This window comes from Panthera pardus, unplaced genomic scaffold (genome assembly GCF_024362965.1).
Source record: "Panthera pardus isolate Hobbes unplaced genomic scaffold, ASM2436296v1 HiC_scaffold_16, whole genome shotgun sequence".
NCBI lineage: Eukaryota > Metazoa > Chordata > Mammalia > Carnivora > Felidae > Panthera > Panthera pardus.
In genome coordinates, this window is record NW_026526721.1 from 72,810,280 (window position 1) to 72,835,043 (window position 24,764).

Below are 24,764 nucleotides of genomic sequence, written 5' to 3' on the forward strand. Positions count from 1 at the left end.
TTCTGTGTATTAATCTAATAAAGTAAAATAATTTCAGACATTAAAGAATAAAAGAAGATTGTGTTGACTCAGGATTATACTTCCAAATAGTAGTGATTAGTCTTTTATTCAAGGATGTCTCCTTTTTGTTTTTTGTTGTTTTTTTTTTTTTGCAAAAAACTCCCCCAAAATAGAACTATTTTGTAATAATTGAGAGTAACATTAGGCTCTAGTGAATTGATTTACTATTATATTATTGGCTGAATGTGTTTATTTTATTTGCTACTGGAACAAGATGTAAATTCACTTGATGATAGAGAATATTATTTTCTTTTCTTAAAAAAAATGGACATTAGCAAAATAATAGAATTTTCTCGGTAAGTTTAATGTAGTATACATTTTTGCTAATTTAAATGGAAAACTATTATTCTTGGATATTTAAAATATTAAAATGGGCTCCCACTTATTTTGATTTCTTGGTGATGAGGTTATGTGGAAAAACATTCACTGGTATTTTCAAATGTCAGTGATTTGTTGAGCCTTTCCCTAGCATTTGATATTGCCAGATATTTAAATGAATGGAGTGTGTTTTATTTGAAATAATTTTTCTTTATCTGAGAATGAATATAAACTGGAAAGTAATTATATTTGATATTAAGCCATTTTGAATTATGTAGAACTTCTAAAATAATGTCTGAACCAGAAGGACCAACTAAGTGGTTTGGTTAGAAATAATATTTTTAACTATTATAAAGTGAAAATAAGAAATTAAAATTCTGTTTTCTAAGGTGTAAAAATTAAGACAATAATCTTTTAAGTTTTTCCTGACAAATTTCCATAGCTAGAATAGGAAATTAAAGTAAAAAATAGTGTGTCAAATTTTTGTAATAAAGAGAGATTTCTCAACCAGTACGGTTTCATGAGGTAATGTTAGAATTGAATTTTAACCTTCAGATTTCAAAACAACCTACTTAAAGTTTAACACAGTGAAAATACAATAAATCCATAGAACCTATACCATTATGTTAAGAAGAAATGAAATGATGTTCCATGGACTACTCCAATGAGAAATGATCTCAGACTTCAAAATGAAGCACAGTAAGTGTTAGTGGAAAATTGTATTGCCATTTAGGGCAATAGGAGAAAATTAATACTGATTTAAGCATGGACCTTTCATTGTTTTTTTTTTAAATCTTAATATTTATTTATTTTTGAGAGAGAGAGAGACAGAGACAGAGACAGAGAGCAAGCAGCGGAGGGGCAGAGAGAGAGGGAGACACAGAATCTGAAGCAGGCTCCAGGCTCTGAGCTGTCAGCACAGAGCCCGACGTGGGCTCAAACTCACAAACCATTGAGATCATGACCTGAGCCCAAGTTGGATGCTTAACTGACTGAGCCACCCAGGCATCCCATAAGCATGGACCTTTCGTTTTTAATTTTTTGTTTCATGAATTCTATTAATTGGCATAGATAATAAAATGTAACTAACTAAAATCAAGTAGGGAATAACTATTAAATTCTGAATTGTAGGCCTGTTATCTTCCACGTGTAAAGTGAAAGAGACCATGCCTTTGGAAATGAAGCTGCTTTTTAAAGGAGCTACCATCTAATTGTAGTGGGATGACATTACTGATGAGAATCATGGATCGTATTTCAACACCCTAAGTTTTAGTAAAGAAATGAAGGTGCAGAGAGATGGTTGCTCATTGATCACGCAGCTGGTTTGAGACAAGACCGAGGCCCGAAACCTGGCATTAAAAAAAAAAATTTGCTATGGAAATTCCATATAGATTTGTGTTTTGATGAAACAATATGTCAAATATTTTAAAAATAGCTTAAAAACTTTTTAAAAACTTCCTAGTCTATTTACATTATTAGGAAAAATTATGGATAGCAAATTATTTCATTTTCATATGCCTTTTAAAAGATCATTTTCATGAAAATACTAGTAAAAAGCAGTCTTCTAAGGAATATAGCATATAAACGTTATATAAAAGTCTTCACAAAAACAAGAATCTAAATCTTGTAACAAGTTTTAGATATTTTCTAGGTTATAGTTCAGTAACTGTGAAAGAGAGAAGAAAGAACTCTATTAAATGTTATTTAGAATATTCTAATGCTTTTCATTTAAAAAGCTTGGAATATATCTTAAATTTCTTACATGAAATTTACAAAAAATCTAATTTCAGAAAATATTTGCAAATACTTTCTCTTTACTTATATATGACTTTGGAGTCTGCCCTACTTCTCTAATTAGTGCTCGATCTAGCTTGTTAATATATTCTATTAGACTTGGAATAAAAGACTGCATTTGTGATATTTGTGCCTTAACTTTAAAAATCTAGGATTCCAGCTATTCAAGCATAAAGATTTTTCTACCTACTGTTTAAGTATCTTCTTTACATTGCCTCTGGATTAGTTTTAAGGGAACATTTTCTTTGTAGTCACTGTAGGGTACTAATTATATGATGACAGATTTGCCATCATCTATTGTTCATGGAATAGAGGCATGTAATATTTTTAGAGCCAACATTTATTTATTTAGTTACTTAATAGGTTAGTTTTTGTTTAAATTCCAGTTAGTTAACATACGGTGTAGTATTAATTTCAGATGTACAATTTAGTGATTCCACGCTCATACAACACCCAGTGCTCATCACAAGTGCCCTCCTTAATAATCCCCATCATCTGTTTAAGCTAACTTTTTTTTTTCTTTAAGCCAACTTTTATTTATTTATTTATTTATTTATTTATTTATTTATTTATTATTTTTTTTTCTTTAAGCCAACTTTTAAAAAAGACTTCCTTCCTGAGGTAAATACATTTGATTAGGAATTCCCAGGTAGTTTTAAAACCTGTCCTTGTGCTTCATAAAATCTAAACATCATTCTATAATTTGAAATTTAACTGAAGAAATCATATTTTGTGTGATGTGAAAGAGTGTAAGCAGTGAGGGGTTTTATGTCTTATGTGAATTGTTGTGTTTGTTTCTGGTTGGTTTCAGGTTTCTAGTTTGTAGTGTCTCCTAAGAGTTTTATATGTCTATAATATATATTTTTCTGAAGACATGTAAGACGTACCAAAATTATCTTTCTATATCAGGCCATCTTCTCAATGTGGCAGCTTCACCTTAGGCTCAAATCAGTGCCAGATGGATTACTCGTATCTATATGTCTGTTGCTTTTTATGATAAATTCTGAAAAGATGAATGAAGTAGGAAAATAATTAAATACTAAGATTATTTAGTAGTAAGCTAGTAAAATGAATAAAGAAGCTGAATAATTACAAACTATGCTCAGTCTTTGTTGAATGAGATAGAAAATATAACTAAAAGTATAAGATGTATTATGCAGTGTCTTAAAGTACTCTAGATACTGCAGGCACAGATACATGTTTTATTTTTATTGGCTTTTTGTTACAAAATAAGAAGTGTATGTGTGTATTAAAGATACTCTTAAAAAAATAAAGATACTCATGTGTGGCCTTTGAGTCTCTGCTATCATTGATGAAAAGCGGGAGAACAGGTGGGAGGTAGGTTTAGTTGGCTAATAATATTTTATAATCTTTGAAATTCTTAATTAGTGATCCAATTTTCCTTATGAAAAGTTTTCATTTGTTTCAGGTTTATATATATATATATATATATATATATATATATATATATATGTATATATATATATATATATATATATAATTTTCCTTAATTTTTTAGGAGCAACTTATTAAGATGAGGAAAAGTACTGTTTATATTTTATAGCTATCACCATAGAGGCATAAAAATAATAGTAGACATGCCCAAGTGTACTAAGTCCTACAAGAACTATTTATACCATAATAGTTGAAGAAAATTTAGCATTTCAGAAATGTTAGCATTTCAGAGTCATAAGAGTTGGAATTACCTGTGTAAATGCATACATGTATGAATTGAGAACAAAATGCAACAGATATTTTTGACTGTTTTGTTAGGTTATGAGCTTAAGCTTGTTTCTTTAATTCTTGCTTTATTTTCATATCATGCTAGTCCTTTGCTTATTTTGCACATTTGCGTTTTCATTCTTTTACCACCTTTCCTTTATGTTTTAATCCTACCCCATTTTTTCACATGACAGGAAAAAGCCCGATCATATCAGGTACCAAATGGCTTCCTTCCCCTCATTCCTGCCTTACTCCAATTTCCTCTTTGGCACGAGAAAGCTCATAATTAACCTGCATTTCCGTTGGATTACTTGCAATGGATATAATGTCTCATGTTTTAAATTGGGAAGGAAACATAAACATTATATTTGAGAAGTGGAATTATCCTTTCAATGCCCATCTTCTCAATTTGTTTTAATCTGGAAAAGAACATTTGATATATTTATAGATACCCAATGAAGATAATAGATTAGTAATATGAACGCCTTCATATCTTTTTTTTTTTTTTTTAAGGGAAATAAGCTAGTAAATACTTTTCAAATTTTTAAACAATAACTAGGAATTAGTCTTTTTGGTAATAGTCATATTAGTTAGAAAAAATTTTTTTAATGTTTATTTTTGAGAGAGAGACACACAAGTGGGGAAGGGCAGAGAGAGAAGGAGACGCAATCTGAAGCAGGCTCTAGGCTCTGAGCTGTCAGCACAGAGCCCAATGCAGACCTCGAACCCATGAACCATGAGATCATGACCTGAGCTGAAGTTAGATGCTTAACTGACTGAGCCACCCAGGTGCCCCTCATATTAGTTTTATTGAAAGGAACCATTGTCAGTTTTTAGAGATTTAACATTTTGGTCTTTTTCCTTGGGAAAAATTAGATTGCATTTGAAAGACAGTAACCTTACATGCTCAAGCTTTAAATTTTGTTAAATAGTCACCTATTTGACACATATATGAATATGTGCATAAATCTTTCATTTTTATAGTTTTAGTGAGAAAGCTTATACAGATTTAGAAGTTTGACTTTTACATTATATTCCTGGTTTCAAATACAGTTCGAGGACTAGTGATCAAACATGGTAAAAGACACTTGATTTATTTTTTAATATATTTTTTCCTTTACCCCCTGTTTTGTTATCTGGAAGCTGTCATAGATATTTGAAAATCAATAATATCAAATTGTTCATGAATTTAGTACTTTGGTCTAAGATCTTTATTGAGTTAGTTCAATTTGGAATGGATATAAAGTGGTGTATTATTTTTCTTAATGAACCAAGTAAATTTTCCTTTTTCATTGTTTTTTTGTTTGTTTATTTATTTATTGAGAGAGAGAGAGAGAGAGAGAGTGACTATCCCAAGCAGGCTCCATGCTGTCAGCACGGAGCCTGACATGGGGCTCAATCCCACAAAATGTGAGATTACAGCCTGAGTTGAAATTAAGAGTCAGATGCTTAACTGACTGAGCCACTCAGGTGCCCCAAGAAAATTTCCTGTATACAAATAGTTTTTTGGCTTTGTGGTCCGCATTTGAATTTTGTAGAAAATAGTGTAAGTGTCAGCACAGTGCTTTCTAAAGTTTGTCTTTTTTATAGTTTGTCTTTTGAGGTGCCTCCAAATTACAGATAGTATGAGCTTGAAATATTAAGTATTTTATTCTGTTCACTGGCTATGAACTGTCTCATTTTTCCTTTTATTAGAGATGTTAATAATAACTAGGATTAATCTATAGGAGCAATTAAGAATTATATTCCATTTTACTTACTTGATTAAAGTTTTGATCAATGTAAATTAGTGTAGTTGGCTCTTTTGTCTTTTTTTTTTAATGGCAGAGGAGGAGAGACAGTGTCATACGACATACAGATCTTAGTAATTGAATTTTTTTTCTAGTGAGGTACATTATGATTTTGTTCCTTAGGAAATGTCAAAATATAAGATGAATTTATAGTGTCTTCCCTGAGTGTACAAAAAAATGCTTATGTGAGCAAGTCCCCCAGCAAAAGATAGATAGCAGGGGAACTGAGTTTCAGTAATACACATGATCTGAACAGTTAATGACCAGAGGAAGTGGTCTCTGACCAAAAAAGTTTTTATGTGCTGTTTTGTTATTTTTAGAGGTTATTATCCTAAGATACAGCAGTTGAAAAGAAATTCCTTTTTTAAAGACCTCAGAAGCATGAAAAGTTTCAGTGGCTATGTGGGTGTTTTTCCATTGTGCAGTAAAATTAGTTTTTTATCAAATTCTATAATATGATCACTATACTATAAACCGTAAGAATTATTAGTATAGGTCACCCTACTTCGAATGATTTCTCACAAAACACTTTAGTCACTGTCACAGACTGTTTCCATTGCATGTCATCCCACATGGCAGGGCTGCACCACGTCGTTTATTTACAGGTATTTCCTTTTAACATTTCTAACTAACCTTGTGTCCCAAAGCAAAGAAACCCGGAAGTTCTTCCTTTTCTGGCCTGCCTCTTGATGATTTGCATTTAGAGGCAACTCACTTGGTTTTAACTAGATGCTTATTTAACAGATCTCTATTTTAATGGTAAAGGTGATACCTTTTTTAAGTAGCAAGAAAGAAAACCTAACTATCTGTCTAGCTTAAAAATAGAAAAGCATCTAATCATTTTCTCAGCTTTGGAGAATTAACTTAATTTTTTAAAATAGAAATTCTCATTGTGTCTAAATACAATTTCCAGTGCTTTGCATTAGTATCAATGAAAAGGTAGAATCTCTATCTGCTAATAGATTAATAACTAATGTTTACAATAGAAATCATCTCACATTGAAACTAATTTTAAAACAATGACTCAAATAGTTTTACCTTTCATGCTTGATGAGAATTTTTGCTTCCTTTTATGAATGGCTTTGGCTGTGATTTTTTTTTTTTTTTTTGTAAGTCTTTAGGATCTTTTACTGGTTTAATAAATTAGAATTAGTCAGTATGCCATATATAGCTTAGCTTTTTCTTCTAAAGAAGATTGCAAGTAAATTGTTTGTGTAATAATTTATAAGAATGAGCAGAACAGTATAAATAGGTGAATCATTTTTAGTAATAACTGTGATTATTCTGCTTAGAAATATTTTATATTAAAGTGAGGTCAAGTGAATTGGCGATTATCTCTTGTTGGATATCACTTCTAAATTGCTTTAATTTCTTGTTTTGGTTAACAAATCAAATGCTTGCTGAATTAGCTGCAGAAAGGTTGAAAACAAAGCACCATTTATTTCAGTGTTTTACTGTGTACAGATGGATAGTCTTATTTACAACATAAATTTCTTTCTACTTTATAATAGAAGCAGTTCTTTTGGGGGAAAGATTTTAGTTCTTTTTGAGTAACCTCAAACTAAATTTTTACTTTAAAACAATTATTTTTTCGTGATAGCATAAAGGATAACTGCTGTTATTAGGATATAAATTTCTGAGATAAAATGAATCAAAATACAGTAATCTTATTTTCCTAATCTGTGGTTTTAAAATTATTTAAAATTGTTCTTTACTTTCCATAATTATCTCATTGACATCAGTCTATATAAAACAAAACAAAACAAAACAATGTACTTCTCAAAACATAATTAACATAAACTGATTTTCTAGTGCTTTCCCAAATATTTTATTTCTAACAACTGACATAAATTATGTTTATGAAAACCTAATCTATTTTTATTTATTTAGACGCTGGTTTTCAATACAGAACAATCAGCTGGTATATCAGAAAAAGTTTAAGGTAGGTGTTTTGTTAATGAAGTGAAAGCCTAGTGAGTCTTCAGTTTTAGTTCTCTGTCTGTTCATCTTGTAAATACTCCTGCATGCAAAATTATCGTTCATTAGTCTTATATTTAGGGGTGTGTAAGAGGACTCAAAAGTGGAAAGTATCGGTATCTCCTTAACAGCAGAGTGGTTTTTGAATGCTGAATTCTTAACTTACAGTTTTGAGATGGGTGTTTCTGTGTCCCAGGATTATTACTTTTGTTTCTTCACATTTCTTTGACCAGCAGAATGACAGGAGCAATACTGCCATTCCATAGTACTATTTTGATGCCGAAGGAAAAGGTGCCTTTTAATAAATATCACCTTAGGGCCAAAGGTGATAATATGGAAATGTTAAAAAATGACATTAAAATGTTAGCTTGAAGTAATTGAAATAGAAACCTCTAAATGTGTTAATGTTGTTTTTATACATTTCTTTTCTTGAACCTTATTTTAAGGGTAAGGAATTTTTGTTTATCAGAAAGACATACTAAGATTACATGAGACTTGAGAATGTTAAAACTAATTAGGAAAAAAAACTCCATTAGTTAATTGATGACCTGAATTTTACCTGTGAGGCTTTGTGAATGAAGTATACAACTGTACATTTTAAATACTCACTTTACTCTAGAGATACACAATCTGACATTTTATTTGCTCGGTTTTGTGCTTGCAGGCTTATTCCACATAAGCCCTTTGTTCTAGCTCATTAGTTCATGGTTTCTTCTGGTCTGATAAACTTGATTTTGAGTTTATATTTTTGTTAAGTACTAGAAAAATGATAGACTCTCATTTTCTTAGGTATTTAAAGAAGAATGTATATAGGCTTTTTTTTTTTTTTTTTAGTTACTTAAGACTTGCCTATTAAAGTCTTCTTTTTTGAGGAAAGTAGCTTTTATTATATGTGAGGGGGGACCAGGAAAGTAATGGATATGAAAGAAAAAGGAAGAAAATTAAAATTTATAGGATGCTAACATTTATTGAGCACCTATTAATTAATTACCAAGTTTTAGATTAAGCTCTTTATATATATTTTCACTTAATCCTTGTACAGCCATTTTATGAAACACATAAAATTATGAACAGGACAGAGTTACCTTTATTAGTTGTATCTCTGTTGATAACTCCTATTTTTAATCTTAAATAAGATGAAATATAAATCTTTAAAATTCGACGACCCATTTATTCCAAGTAATATTTTTAAGTATGTTATTATTGGTAGTTGTGTTTAAAAACTAAGTTGATAAACCTGGGAGTTTTATTTCCTTATTGTAGGATAACCCCACCGTGGTAGTGGAAGATCTAAGGCTGTGCACAGTGAAACACTGTGAAGACATAGAACGACGTTTCTGCTTTGAGGTAGTCTCTCCAACAAAGTAAGTGGTTCTAAAGAATGAGAGTTCCTTTTGTGTTTGTATAGTTTGTCTTAAAGAACTTTACTGAGTAGAGAAAGATTTGTGTTTTACTTGCGATGTTATGTGTGCTAAAGAGGAACAAAGTGCTTTAAAGGTAAATTTTCGTAATTAGTGATTACAAGTATTACAGTCAGATGTTTATGTAACCTCTACCCAGTATCATTTTCTTTAAACTCCATAAAGATTATTGATGTAGCCATATGAAAACTTGTCAGATCAATTTCTTTGATAATTATTTCATATTTCTAGCTTATAGAAAAACTTAGTGTTATATTTGGTAAATTTAAAGTTTTTTTTTTAAATGTACAGGAATTTGTGATTTTTTTTTAATAGGCGGTTTATTTTATTGGTACCTTGATTTCCTCATGAATATACTCTGTCCTAAAAATAAATGAAATAAAATATTTCAGTGGAATTACTTTTTGTTAGAAGATTATTAAATAGTGAAATAAATCTTATTATTTTGGGGGGTTAATTTAGTGTCTGAGAAAACAATGTTATTTCCTTTTAGAAGTTGTATGCTTCAGGCAGATTCTGAAAAACTGCGCCAGGCATGGATTAAGGCTGTTCAGACCAGTATTGCTACTGCTTATAGAGAGAAGGGTGATGAATCAGAGGTTAGTAAACAATACTGCAATACAAAATGATACATTGCCATAAACTTTTAATTTTCATTGCAACATTATATGATTATAACATTCTTTCTTATGGAGGTTGAATTTTATAAGTGAATGGGGTTTTACTATTAAAATCTAGTTTCAGTTTCTCTTTGTTTCTCTTCACTTTATCAGTTTATTTCAACGTATGTTTAATTCAATATTTGAATATGTGTTCTAGATTGACATAAGGTATTCTAAGATAAGTATTTTTCCCCAAAATATTTTATTATTCTAATTAATAAAAATTAGTAAAAAATAAAAGAATAGTAATTAGTAAAAGTCAAAAAAGGAAAGCTCAGACTGTCTCTGGGTTGAAGTCTCCCTGGAGAAGATAAGCTGAATATAGAGTCTTGGGTCCACATAGTCTGGTTTCAGCTTCCCAGTGATTTTACAGATTCTTATGAGCAAGAACACGAGTAAGTCTTGAGAAATGGAATTCACCAATTCCTCTAGTAACTTCTTGAAAATGAGGCATTTGTGAATCCATGCATGTCTGAAAATGTCTTTATTTTATCCTCACATTTGTTTGATAGTTTCGTTGAGTGTGAAATTTTTAGGTTGAAAATAATAATTCAGGGGCGCCTGGGTGGCTGAGTCAGTCAAGCATCCAACTTTGGCTCAAGTCATGATCTCATGGTTCGTGAGTTCGAGCCCCGCATCAGGCTCTGTGCTGATGGCTCGGTGCCTGGAGCCTGCTTCAGATTCTGTGTCTCCCTCTCTCTGGGCCCCTCCCCCACTCACACTCTGGCTTTCTCTCTCTAAAAAATAAATCAACATTTAAAAAAGAAATTAAATTTTTTCTTAATAATTTTAACAGCATTGTTTTTCTAGTTTCCAACATTGCTGTTGAAGTCTTTCGTATTACTGACCTCTCCAATTTTCCTGTTTTCTTTGTCTGGAATTTCTGGACTGATCTTATGATTTTCTTATTTTTGTGTGTGTTTTTGCTCTACATTCTGGGAGATTTTCTCAGTTAATCTCCAAAACCTTCTATTGAATATTTTAGTTCAGTCAGCACATATTAACTTTCCAGGAGTTTCTTTTTGTTTGCTGAATGTTTATACATGTAAAGCTGTCTTGTCTTCATTGATGCAGGGTTAGAGCTGTGGTTCTTAAACTTGGCTGCACAGGATGATAACACACGGATTTTTAAAAAATCCCAATACATAGGTCCCACCCCAGAACAATTAAATGGAGTTGGGATCCAGGCATCAATATTTTGAAAAGCTTCCTAAGTGATTTCCATGTACAGGCAATGTTGAGAACCATTGTGTCAGAGGTTTTTCTTGGCTATTTGGTAATCTGTTCTGGTTACAAGTGAAGGACTAAAAACCCCTTTGGATGCTCTAAGAATGTATGTAGTTAGGAGTGTGTTGACTATAAGCCTCTCTGAAGTCTGGACCATTTGTTGAAGAACAACCAGCGTTAGGATCTTTGGAATCTTTTCAGCTGGTATGATTTCCCACAAAAGACTCACCAGTCTGCTTCCTAGGAGTCAGGGGTTCCTGGGAGCTAGTTGCTAGGGATCTCAGTATTCAGTGTGTATACGTTCATTTAATCCTCTGCCTTTCACCTTTCAGGTAAATCCCATCTAGAGACTCTTTGCTTTACTTCCTCAGAGAATAAAATAAACTCCTAGTCATTTGTGTTTATGTTAGCTTGAAGTAATTTAAATAGAAACCTCTAAATTTGTTTCCCATAATGGCATAGAGTTGGGGAAGACACCTTGGGATCTGACTATTCCTTAAACAGTCATTTCTCCCTCTTTGATTCCCGTTTGCCTGGTTAACTGGTATAAATCCTTGAGCCCTTTGAGTATCGTGTAATGTAAATTGATGAACTCAGATTTTTCTTACAACCATCGTAAGATTTGGCCTTGGTCTGCTCAGTTACTGTTCATCCAACTGTCTTCCAGCTTTCAGAATTTTGTTGCTATTATTTGCTTTTCTATTCTCCCTGTTCTTGTGGGCAAATGTCTTTCCCCCGCCCCCCCCCCCATTTTTTTTTTTTTAACTAAAAACACAATAGCTTTCTAAACTAAACTACAGTCCTTATTTCATTTCATACCTAATAGTAATTTCTTAATATCTTCTATTACCCAGTCTATATTCAGATGTCCCCAGTTGTCCTAAAAATGCCTTTTGCAACCTATTTACAAAGTATGATCTTATCTATGACTGGGCATTGCATCTGGTTGTTATGTCCCTAAAGTCTTTCAGTCTAGAACAAGGCCTTTTTTTTCATGACAGTAACTTGCTGAAGAAAGGAGGTTAGTTCCTATAGAATTCCCACTATACAGTTACATAATAGGTGATGTGTATACTTCACGTTGTAAAAGGAAAGATACAATACTTGGTTATTCAACCATTACTAATGCTAAGATCAGTCTTCTGTGTGAAAATGAAGTGGACACATTGGATTAGAGAGATGACAATATGACTCCTCCACTGTAAAGTTATATTCCCTTTTCCCTAGTCTTTGTTACTTTGTGTAGTAAATCTATTTTGTGTTACGTTGGCCTCATAAGATCTAGTCCCCCATAAACCACTCATGTAATGGCTTTACAGATGAATTTGTGATTTCATTAGGAATTGCAAAATTCTAATTTTCTAATTCTGTCATCCCATCTATATTGGTTAACTTGAATTCTTATGTTACATACAGCTTTTATTTATCAGCTGGAGTTATTTAGTTACTGTAATAAAATGCTTGATTTTTTTCTTTTAATTACCACATTTGGTTAGTTTATTAGCTATCTTAGGTGGGGACAGATAACTAATTTCTTGGGTATCATAAACTCATGGAAATTTGTAGGTACAATAGGTCCCAATTACAGTAATTACTCTTTTTTTAGAAAGTTATTTGGGTATAGTTGACACACAATGTTATATTAGCTTCAGGTATAGAACACAGTAATCGGTACCTCTATCCATTATCCATTAACCATCTTCACTGTACGGCGTTATTCCCACCATTGACTGTATTACCTGTGCTGTACCCTGCATCCCTGTGACTTACTCTTTCCATAACTGGAAGCCTTTATCTCCCACTCCCCTTACTATTTTGCCCATTCCTCACCCACCATCCTTCTGGCAACCATCAGTTTGTTGTCTATTTATAGGTCTGTTTCTTTACTTGTTTATCCATTTGTCTTGTTTTTTAGATTCTACATATATATGAAATCATATGTATTTTTCTCTGTCTGACTTATTTCACTTAGCATAATACCCTCTAGGTCCATCCATGTAGTTACAAATGGCAGGATCCCATCCCTTTTTATGGCTGCATAATATTCCTCTGTGTGTGTGTGTGTGTGTGTGTGTGTGTGTGTGTGTGTGTACACACGTATACATATTTTTATCCATTCATCTATCAGTAGATAGATGGGTTGCTTCCATATCTTGGCTGTTGTAAATAATGCTGTGGTAAATGTAGAGCTGCATATATCTCTTAGAATTAGTGCTTTCATTTTCTTTGGGGTAAATACCCAGTAGTGGGATTATTAGATCATATAGTATTTCTATTCTTAATTTTTTGAGGAACTTCCATACTGTTTTCTACAGTGGCTGTACCATTTACATTCCTACCAACCATGCACAAGGATTCTTTTTTCTCCGTATCCTTACCAACACTTACTATTTCTTGTCTCTTTGATTTTAGCTACTCTGACAGGTGTAAGGTGATAACTTCATTGTGGTTTTGATTTGCATTTCCCTGATGAGGCATCCATATTGGTAAGGAAGAAGTTAAACTGTCACTATTTGCAGATGACATGGTATTATACTTAGAAAACCCTAAAGATTTCACCAAAAAATTATTAGAAGTAATGAATTCAGTAAAGTTTTAGATACAAAGTTAATATGCAGAAATTTGTTGTGTTTCAATATACTAATAATGAAATGGCAGAGAAATTAAGGAAGCAATTTCATTTACAAATGTATGAAAAAGAATAAAATATTCAGGAATAAACTTTAAAAAAAATGTTAATTCATTTATTTTGAGAGAGAGAGAGAGGGAGAGATGGAGAGAGGGATAATCCCAAGCAGGCTCCACACTGTCAGAGCATAGCTTGAAGCAGGGCTCAAACTTATGAACCATGAGATTGTGACCAGAGCCAAAACTGAGAGTTGGACATTCAACTGAGCCACCTAGGCACCCCACTCAGGAATAAATTTAACCAAGAAGGTGAAAGACCTGTATTCTGAAAACTATAAAACACTGATAAAAGAACTGGAAGAGAAGACAAATGGAAAGATATTCCATGCTCATGGATTGGAAGAATTAATATTGTTGAAATGTTCATACTACCCAAGGCAAGCTACAGATTCAGTACAGTCCCAACAGTCAAAATACCAACAGCAGTTTTCATGGAACTATAACAAATAATACTAAAATTTGTGTGGAATCATAAGAGATCCTGAATAACCAAAGCAATCTTGTGAAAGAACAACAAAGGTAGAGGTTATCAATTCCAGATTTCAAGATATACTGCAAAGGTGTAGTAATCAAAACAGTATGGTACTGGCAGAAAAATAGACAATGCATCAGTGGAACAGAATAAAGAGCCCAGAGATAAACCTATGCTTCTATGGTCAATTAATCTATGACAAAGGAGACAAGAAAATATACAATGGGGAAAATACAGTCTCCAATAAATTGTGCTGGTAAAACTGGACAGCTACATGCAAAAAAGAATGAAACTGGACCATTTTCTTACACCATACACAAAAATAAACTCAAAATGGGTTAAAGACCTAAATGTGAGACCTGAAATAATAAAACTCTTAAAAGAGAACATAAGCAGAAATTTCTTGGACATTGGCCATAGCACCATTTTTCTAGATAGGACATATATCCTAAGGCAAGGAAAAGAAAAGCAGAAGCTAACTGAAACTACATCAAAATTGAAGGAAACCATCACAATTGAAGGAAACCATCAGCAAAATTAAAAGGCAACCTACTGAATGGGAAAAGATATTTGTAAATGATATATCCAATCAGGTATTAATGTCTAAAAAATATAAAGAATTTATACAATTTGACACCACCCCCCCCCCCCCAGAAAAACAAAAACAAAAACAAAACCCCACAAATAATACGATTAAAAATGGGCTGAGGACTTAAATAGACTTTTTTTTTCCAAAGAAGACATACAGATGGCCAATATCAGTATTTACTTTTTAATGTTCTGATTACCACAACTTTGTCCAATAAGGGCTGAGGATAATGCCTTTTATTATCTTTTCTGGCTTTTAGCGAAGTTTTGAGAGGGAACAAAATTACATGTATATCCATATCATCCTGATGAAGAAGCTAGTGGCATTGCTGAAATACCTGTGTTATGAAAAATCATACACTAGAAATTCTAAGGATTACAGGAAAAATAGGGCTAGGGCTGCCCTAAAAATCTGTGTAAATTCATAACTAGAATACTTTCAGGAACTTTAGAATCTCAGTAAAAAATATTAGAACAATTAAATTCATAATAAATTAATACTACAGTATAGATAGGAGTTAACTTTAAAAATTAATGAAGATAGGGGCACCTGGGTGGGTCAATTGGTTAGACGTCCGAGTTTTGATTTTGGCTCAGGTCATGATGTCACGGTATGTTGGACTGAGCTCTGCATCAGACTCTGTGCTGACAGTGCGGAGCCTGCTTGGGATTCTCTCTCTCCCTCTCTCTCTCTCTGCCCTTCCCTTGCTCATGCATGTGCTCTCTCTCTCTCTCTCTCTCAAAATAAATAAACTTAAAAAAATTGATGAAGATAACTTAATGGAAGAGTACAGAAGGGTTGAGGCTACTGAGTTTTGGTGACAAAGGCAAAACACATAAAGATCAGAGAGAATGAGTATAATACACACTTTTGAGTCCAAGCACATGGACAAAATGATCCAAGAAGGAGAATAGGGGGATGGGTGTCATGTTTATTCTTGTGTTCCTGGAGGTAGCTGCCCCAGGTTCTGCTGTGCAGTGTACTTTGCTCTCAGCTTCTCTAATTTGGTGCAAAAAATTAGCTTATAGAGGAAAATTGGGAATGAGCCAAAAAGGTTTCTGTATTGTATTGACATCTTTTTCCTATGTGATAATTGCTTATGAGATAATTCACATTATTGAACATGTTCTAATAATGCAGATTTTTAAAAATTTTTGAAATAATTTCAAACTTACAGAGAAGTTCCAAATGTTGTACAATAACTTTACCCCCAAACTATTTCAGAGTGAGTTTCTAACTTGGTGCCCCATCACCCATTATTACTTTAGTGCTATTTCCCACACCCTAGGACATTGTCGTATAAAAACCATGGTACTGCCATCATAATCAGGAAATGAACATTGAAATATGGCTACCATTTAATTCCAGACGTCTTTAACAATTGTCCCAGTAATGTTTTTTTACAGCAGAAAGATCCAGTCCAGAAGCACAGGTAATATTAGTTGTCACAGCTCTTTAGTTTCCTTCCTTCAGGAATAGTCCCTCAATCTTACTTTGACCTTCTTGACCTTGATAGTTTTGAAGATAACAAGCTAGTTATTTTGTAGAATGTCCTTTAATGTGAGTTTCTCCGATGCTTTGCTCGCAAGGTTATGCATCTTTGGCAGGTGTATTATATAAATGATGCTGTGTTCTTCTCACTGCGTTCTCAGGTGACACATAATTTTGTCCCATTATTGGTGATGTTAACTTTGATCACTTGATTAAGGTGATGTGTGCTAGGCTTCTGTACTGTAACATTCGCTTGGTAGGTAAGAAGTATTTGTAAGGGGAGGTTCTTTGAGACTATGTGAATATTTTTTCCTCATTAAACTTTAATTATTTATTTATTTTTTAATTATTTTTTTAAGCTTTTTTTTTAAGCTTTAATTTTTTAAATTTAATTATGTCAGTATAGTTTTTTCAACGTGTTATAATCCATTACTATCATTATTTGTTTTATTGTTTGAATTGGCCCAAACTGGGCCAGTGGAACGCTGGCTTCTATATCCTTTTGATATGTTCTTATCATGTCTTAGTTCAGTCTGAGTTCCTCCTTACTTTCTAGCATGATGAGATGTTCCAGGTTCATCTTGCACTTTCTCTGCACCAGTGCTAATTCTCCAGAGTCCTAGTTCCTTTTGGTGGTGAATGGCTTTTAGAAACCAAGATAAAAGAATATATGTATGTATATACACATATACACGTTTACATCTGTATTTCTTTGTATATCTGTTTATAGTGAAAACCATTAGTATGCCTCTTGTTTTCTCCAGTTCTAATCACACACAACAGGCTTTGTTCTAATTCTCTCCCTTTCCATATAAATAACCCTTATTCTGCAGTGAGAAAAATATGGCTCACTTTTATTTTTAACATGTTTACTTATATGATCAGTCCCCCTGTATGTAACCAACATCCTTTCTTTGCTGCCACCTGCCCCTACTCAGGCTCTGGACCCTCACACCAGTGCCTTCTTCTCCCTCCTCAGGCTCTCACTTCCCTTGCTGGGAATATAATTATAATTATGTAATTGATTTGGGAGCACCTGGGTGGCTCAGTCAGTTAAGCGTCTGACTTCAGCTCAAGTCATGATCTTGTGGTTCATGAGTGTGAACCCAGCATTGGGCTGTCTGCTATCCGCACAGAGCCTGCTTCAGATCATCTGTCTCCCTCTCTTTCTGCCCCTCCCCCACTCACTCTCTCTCTCTCTCTCTCTCTCTCTCTCTCTCAAAAATAAACATTAAAAAAATAATTATTTAATTGATTTGTTCTTTAGTAAAACGACATACAATTTCCAGTTATTCACTGCAGTAATTGAAACAACTTGCTTGCAGTTCATTGAATACCTTGGAAAATTCTGGTACAAAATAATATTAATTTTATTCATGAGTATTAATAGTTTTGTGTTTATTCCATCCGTCTCTGGTCCTGCATGTTAAATAAGTGTTTCCCTTTCTCTTTGCCCTCATATCTTATACACATGTTCATTTGTCACTTATTTTATATATAATATATATATATATGTATATTAAATATAAAATAAGTGTAAATATTTATTTATATAAATATATATTATTTCCAATGTTTATGTTTCTTCTGACAAGACTAAATGCCAATTGATGGAGCTAGCTGTATCTTTTTATCATTAAATCTGTAATGCCTAGAATAGTGCCTGGCTTAGGCTCATAATAAGCCCTCAATTTATTGATTGGAAGGTTTTGTTTGGAGCATGTAATGTGCAGCATAGTATTAATCTTTTTTTTCTTAAACAAATAATTCTTAATTCTTTTAGAAGCTGGATAAGAAATCATCTCCATCCACAGGAAGCCTGGATTCTGGAAATGAGTCAAAAGATAAATCGTTGAAAGGAGAAAGTGCACTGCAGCGAGTCCAGAGTATCCCTGGCAATGCCAGCTGTTGTGACTGTGGTCTGGCGGACCCACGGTGGGCCAGCATCAACCTGGGCATCACCCTGTGTATCGAGTGTTCTGGGATTCACCGGTGGGTAGGCCTACACAGGGTGAGAGACTTCTTTTGGATAAACACATAGTAAATTATTGTGTCCCATTGGTTAGGGGGCCTTTTCCATTTGCCTTAATTTGACTGCCATTTGTATATTTGTACCTTTTGTAGAGTGGATAAAATTCTGGTTTACGGAGTGCTTTAGAGGATTTTGTTTTACCATTTACCATTTAAGAACTCTCCTTATTTACATACATGTTGAGGGCTGTATTAGCGACTATATCCCATTAAAAGAGAAAAGTAATTTGCATATTATGCAAATAGAGACTTGATGGTTTTGTATATTAATATAGTCTTTTTTTCCCCCCTACTTAGGAGTCTTGGAGTTCATTTTTCAAAAGTACGATCTTTAACTTTAGATACCTGGGAGCCTGAACTTTTGAAGGTAAAATAAAATACTTGCTTAAAAATATTTCAGATTTTCACATAAAATGACACGATTTTAGAATCTTGATTTACGAAATGTATGAGTTTCTAGGGGTGGCTTAGGTGGCTTAGTTGGTTAAGCATCCCTCTCTTGATCTCAGCTCAGGTCATGAGTTCAATTCTGTGTTGGGCTCCACTGGGTATGGAGCCTACTCATAAAAGAAATAAATAGGGGTGCCTGGGTGCTTCAATCGGTTAAGTGTCTGACCCTTGATTTTGGCTTGGGTCATGATCTCATAGTTTGTGGGTTCTTGAGCCCCACTTTGGGCTCTGTGCTAACTGAGCAGAACCTGTTTGAGATTTTCTCTCCCTGTCTCTGACCCTTCCTGGCTGGCAGACATGTGTGTGCACACTCTCAAAATAAGTAAATATTTGTTTTAAAAACAAATAAATAAATAAAATGTGTGAGTTTCTCCATGCTAACAATAAATTGTATTGGAACGCATCTGAGGCTATTTTGGCAAATCTGGTGTTTTCTTTTGGGTTTTTTTTAAAATCGCTAAGTTTATGTAACGCTCTTAACTGCAGATCACTTCATCTTTTAAGGAAAACACATTCCTACATTTTTATGTTTTCTCAAAGAATGATCTTCAATTATGTGCCTTAATTTTAATCCTTTATAATTATATAAATTTTTGTTAAAAGTATAAGATGTATTAGTGCACTCCCTAATGGATTGGTATAGCATGTTGTTATCATTGAGCCATTTTAGCATAGGACCTTTTACAGATTTACATTTCTCAAGATAAGTGGTCCAACTAAGACATCCTTTATCCTTGTGTAAAGACTCATATCTATGGAAATGCCATAAGTAATTTAAATCACAACTGGGTTTCTGGTAAGATTTATAAAACTCATATATTGGTTAATGATATATTCCTTTTAATTCCCATCATTTGGTTTACCATATTGTAGAAAAATATATATTCATTTAGTGATTATGGTATATTCTGCATTTATTTCTGTCTGAAAATTGTGTTCTTTTTTTTAATGTTTGTTTTATTTTTGAGAGAGACAGACAGATACAGTGGGAGCGGGGGAGGGGCAGAGAGAGAGGGAGACACAGAATCCGAAGCAGGCTCCAGGCTCTGAGCTGTCAGCACAGAGCCCAATTCGGGTCTGGAACTCACAAACCACGAAATCGTGACCTTAGCTGAAGTTGGACACTTAACCGACTGAGCCACCCAGGCGCCCCAAAAATTGTGTTCTCAATGTACTTGTATTTTTATTTTAATCCATAGATAAACTGGTGATCCTCTCAATTATGTAAAGTACAAAAAAAATCTGCTCTGTGGAATTATTGTGTAAACATCTGGATGAAAGTGATAAATTAGTTGCTAAGGTAGAGCCCTAATTAGATAGATTGTATTAATTGTTATGAATTCAAAGGAGAAGAAAGTGGGGGAATGAGAGGTAGAAATCTAATTTCTGCATCAGTTTTGTAGATGTGAACTTATTAATAAGTTCAGTTTTTAAAATTTGGCTGAAACATAGCTAGCTGTCTGGTACATTAAAAAAATAATTGAGAGGCACCTGAGTGGCTTAGGCAGTTGGGTGTCCGACTTTGGCTCAGGTCATGATCTCATAGTGTGTGAGTTTGAGCCCCGCGTCGGGCTCTGTGCTGACAGCTCAGAGCCTGGAGCCTGCTTCGGATTCTGTGTCTCCCTCTCTCTCTGTTCCTCCCCCACTCGTGCTCTGTCTCTCTGTGTCTCAAAAATAAATTAAAAAAAAAAAACATTAAAAATTTTTAAAAAATAATTGAAAATTTTAAACAAAATATTTTGCAATTCTTTTTTTTTTTTTTAAGTCCATTTATTTATTTTGAGGTGGGGGGGTGGGAGGAGAGAGAGAATCCCAAGCAGGCTCTGTGCTATCAGCACAGAGCCAGATGAGGTGGGGCTTGATGCCAGATGAGGTGGGGCTTGATCTCACGAATCCTGAGATCATGACCTGAGCCGAGATCCAGTGGCAGATGCTTAACCGACTGAGCCACCTTGGTGCCCCATTCTGCAATTCTTATATATAAAATATAAAGAGAAAATAGTGTACTTCCATTTTGAGGTGTTTAAAACTTAACCTGTTTGGCTTCAATCTTCTTTTTTCATTTAATTTACCAAGCATTGTGAATAATCTGCAGCATTGTGCTAGCCATAGTTGAGGGACGATGAGTGAGGAGAGACCTTTTCCTGTATTAGTGGCAGTCTTCTAGGGTGAGGTATTCTGGTAATAGCAAAATGATGATATTGCTCTTAGTTCCTTGTCTCATTTTGTTTTAACTTCAAACTTTGTGGGATCAGCATTTGCAGAACAGCAAAAGGAATGAGTTAGCTGTATTTGCTTTAAGGACTGTTACAGTATTTTTAGGAATTTGTACCTTATTTTCCTATTTTCCTGCCAAACAGCTTATGTGTGAATTGGGAAATGATGTTATAAACCGAGTTTATGAAGCTAAAGTGGAAAAAATGGGAATAAAGAAACCACAACCAGGACAAAGGTACTAATTTCAATTGTCTCCATGTGTTACCCTTTTATTTTTCGTAAGCAGGAATATAGCTATGATTTTTATTTCACTATAACTGATACATAATATTGAGACAGACTGTTTAGAAGAGAGCATTACCGCTTCTGTTAAAATACGGCAATCTTGGGGCACCTGGGTGGCTCAGTTGGGTAAGTGTCCGACTCTTGGTTTCGGCTCAGGTCCTGATCTCATGCTTTGTGAGTTTAAGCCCCATGTTGGGCTCTGCACTGACAGCATGGAGCCTGCTTGGGATTCTCTCTTTCTGCCCCTCCCCTGCTGTCTGTTTGTCTGCCTGTTTCTCTCAACATAAAATAAAGAATTAAAAAAATTTTTTTTAAAAAGATGGCTATCTCTTTCTTGGGTATGTGTTAGATAATTATTTGTTATTGATTATATAATAAACTATAGTCTCCAGATGACAATCTCAAAAATTAAGTCTCTACATAGAATATAAAAGCTCTTAGCAGTTAAAGTAGACCAATTCTGTTATTGGCAGGGGTTTAAAAAGAGATAATCTGTTCATTAATGTCTCTAAAGATCAAGTTTCTATTACCAACAGTGAATAATTTTACATTGTTTAACTTAGTACAGTAAATATCTGTGAAACGCATACTTAATAAATGGCATTATGATATTAAAGAATTAAAGGTGAAAGGGTAGCTTCTGGTAGGGGAGAGTACTTAGTTGCTATGTTTGAATTATACTTCCAATTCTATATATGGAGGCTCTTTGAATGAAGTGGCTAAGAGTGCCTTCAAGGTACATAATTAATCTTTATTGTTGATGTTGCTTTTAGTTTTTATGGTTCTTTATTTTTAGCACTAAAATTTTATTTGCCATAATCCTATGTTGGGATTTTATGTTTGACTAAATCTGTATGTATAATCAATACTATTTTAAAATTATTGTTGTCTGCACTAATATCATTTAAATGAGATTATTTGGTAAAGCATGGCTGAGTTATTCAGACCTTGAAATATCCTTCTATTTCAGCCAAAGATTTAACCATTTCAAAAGGATATAAGTAAGAAAAGGTATAAAACAGACTTGGTATTTTATGATTGTATCATAACGTTTAAAATGTGACATATTTTCTTCCTCCTTAGTTAGGAATGCTGTTGTTTTAAAGTAGTTGTCTTAGGAAAAATTATGGCCATCAATAGTGATAGTTCAGTATGTGACATTATCTATTGCAGTAAAATGAAATTAATTTCCATAAATTTTTATAGTTTTCTTGGTAATGGTTTTCATTTTGTAAAAAGCACAAGGGAACATGTATAGAAATGAATGAGCACAGAAATTAAGAGAATAGAGAGTGCCATGTTAATGCTTGTGATTTTTCATTTAGTCTATTGTTTGTATTTCATTTGAACATGAGATCGTAGGTTATTAAATATTTGGAAGGGAAATATGTTGCATAATGTCACAAATTTAGTTTTAACTTGTAATACATTTAGTGACTTTTTTTGAGATATTCAATATATAATGGCTTCTTTTCAGCCATACTAAGAGATTAAGCAGAACATCATGACATTTTTATGTATACCAGACAGGAGAAAGAGACATATATCAAAGCAAAATATGTGGAGAGGAAATTTGTGGATAAATATTCTATATCATCATCACCTCCTGAGCAGGAAAAAAGGATTGTCTCCAAAAGTTGCGAAGAAAAGAGGCTGAGCATTTCTAAACTTGGGCCAGGTGACCAAGTCAGAGTACCTCCCCCAAGTTCAGGTATTACAGCTTACTTGTTAAACTGAAGTCGCTTTCTTCATCTCTGAATTAGTAGCCACTGTAGATTATTTAAATGCTAAAAGACCTGTTTCCTTCTGCATATTGTAAGGAAAAATTGGATTTCTATGTCTTTAAAATGGTTAAATTTAAATAGCATCTTGGTAACTCATGTTTCTAGGTAATGTGTATATTCTAGGGAATAAAACTGCTTAGAGTGCAAGGGGAGATGGGAATTATAAATCTATCATGGCAACAAGCCCTAAATATCTGATTAACTACCTAATATCCTTCCTATTTTTTTCCTCCTAAATTTTTCCCAGTAACGTTTTTTTCCTGCCCTTTTCCCTTCTTATGGCCTGCTTTGTGCTTTGCTAACTTGCATGTCCTCAGTGGTTGCTGTAAATAGCGACGAGGCCAGGCGGGAGTCTCTGTTCTGTCCTGATGAGCTAGATTCACTCTTCTCCTACTTTGATACTTCTTCAAAACTACGTAGTAGTAAGTACTACTCTTGTGGAGCATTCCAAGTCTGTGCCAGTGGTCATTGTGCGGTGTGGCCATTTCTCTAGATGTTACCCATTGTCTCAGAATTACACATTACTTACAGTCATAATAAATTAAGCTCTTCACCACCCCTGACATATTATGGGGTAATGAGATGTGTTGCGACTCTGAAGATAAGTTTATTTTCAGGCTTTGTGATTGATTCATATTTTGATAAGCTAAGTGTTCAAAAGGATTACAATTGTGTTAAATGTATTCTGATGGTGGCTGAGTTCATGTTGATGTATCAGAACTCATTTTAAAACCTTGTTGTTTGGAGTAGATTGTTTTCTAATGGTGTGAACTTTAATCACTAGCTGATTTTTCTTTAAAACAGTTAAAAGTAATGATAGTGGAATCCAGCAGATTTCTGATGATGGAAGAGAATCTTTACCCTCGACAGTGTCTGCCAATAGTTTATATGAGACTGGTGAGTTTTGGTGAAATTCAGTGTTAATTAGTATTGTCTGCTGAAAAATGCATGTGGTTAGTGCTTAATCTTGATTAAATAGTTTCTAAAGGAAGTGGTTAGCCTTTTAGAAGGTATTGTTAAATGAGAAAGCGGATTTGGAAGTTCTCTCCTAGCTGTACATTCTTCTAAGCCTCATGATACGGGCTAAAAGTGCCTACTCAGTTGCTAAGTATACTTTTTAGTCCACATGAACTGTATGTTTTATTTATTTTATATTTATATTTATATATTTATATTTATTTATGTATTGTGGCTATCTTATGAGGAGAAAGAGATTAACAACTCTCTCCCCATTATATTTTTCTTTGGATCTGTGCTTTCTTCCTCTATTTTCTCCTTCATGATTCCCATGATTTTGGTCTTACAGAATATTCAGGGTAGTGAGCATTTTCTGAATTACTTGAATTGCTTGTACTGTAACTTATGATGATATTGGACCATCCTCGGCATAAAGTGAGGTTTGGTCTAGTAGTAAAATTCTTCATGGATTTTTACCATCCTCTTTAAATCCAGGCATATGGGAATATACCTAATTTTAATCTAGTACAGTGTAATTAACCTCCCATTGCATATCGGCAGGACCACAAAGGCCTAGTATACCAATGGATGTCTTTATAAGAGAAGTTTGGCTGTTTGGGGAGTCATCAGGGAATAATATATTTTTGTGAAAACCTCCCATTAGCTCATTTTGTTAAATTAGTGGTTACATCTTTTACATTGTGGTACATTGTAGTAAGGGCTTATTTAAAAAAATGTGGTAAATAGAGAAAGACAAATATCATATGACTCCACTCATATGAGGACTTTAAGAGACAAAACAGATGAACATAAGGGAAGGGAGATAAAA

At 33.6% G+C, this 24,764-nt stretch overlaps 1 protein-coding gene across 6 annotated transcripts in view; it reads left to right on the forward strand.

Moving 5' to 3' along the window:
- Positions 1–24,764, forward strand: part of ACAP2 (ArfGAP with coiled-coil, ankyrin repeat and PH domains 2) — a 151,402-nt gene that overhangs the window by 115,035 nt on the left and 11,603 nt on the right. For 3 of the 6 annotated variants that reach the window (XM_053903526.1, XM_019448777.2, XM_053903528.1), the window contains 10 exons: positions 4,089–4,109; positions 7,575–7,626; positions 8,925–9,025; positions 9,576–9,681; positions 17,995–18,203; positions 18,540–18,609; positions 21,053–21,144; positions 22,721–22,905; positions 23,296–23,400; positions 23,783–23,875. In XM_053903526.1, coding sequence (XP_053759501.1) covers positions 4,089–4,109; positions 7,575–7,626; positions 8,925–9,025; positions 9,576–9,681; positions 17,995–18,203; positions 18,540–18,609; positions 21,053–21,144; positions 22,721–22,905; positions 23,296–23,400; positions 23,783–23,875 — 1,034 coding nt within the window. The remainder of the gene's footprint in view (positions 1–4,088; positions 4,110–7,574; positions 7,627–8,924; positions 9,026–9,575; positions 9,682–17,994; positions 18,204–18,539; positions 18,610–21,052; positions 21,145–22,720; positions 22,906–23,295; positions 23,401–23,782; positions 23,876–24,764) is intronic. The other 3 variants (XM_019448780.2, XM_053903527.1, XM_019448785.2) reach the window with 3 other exon arrangements.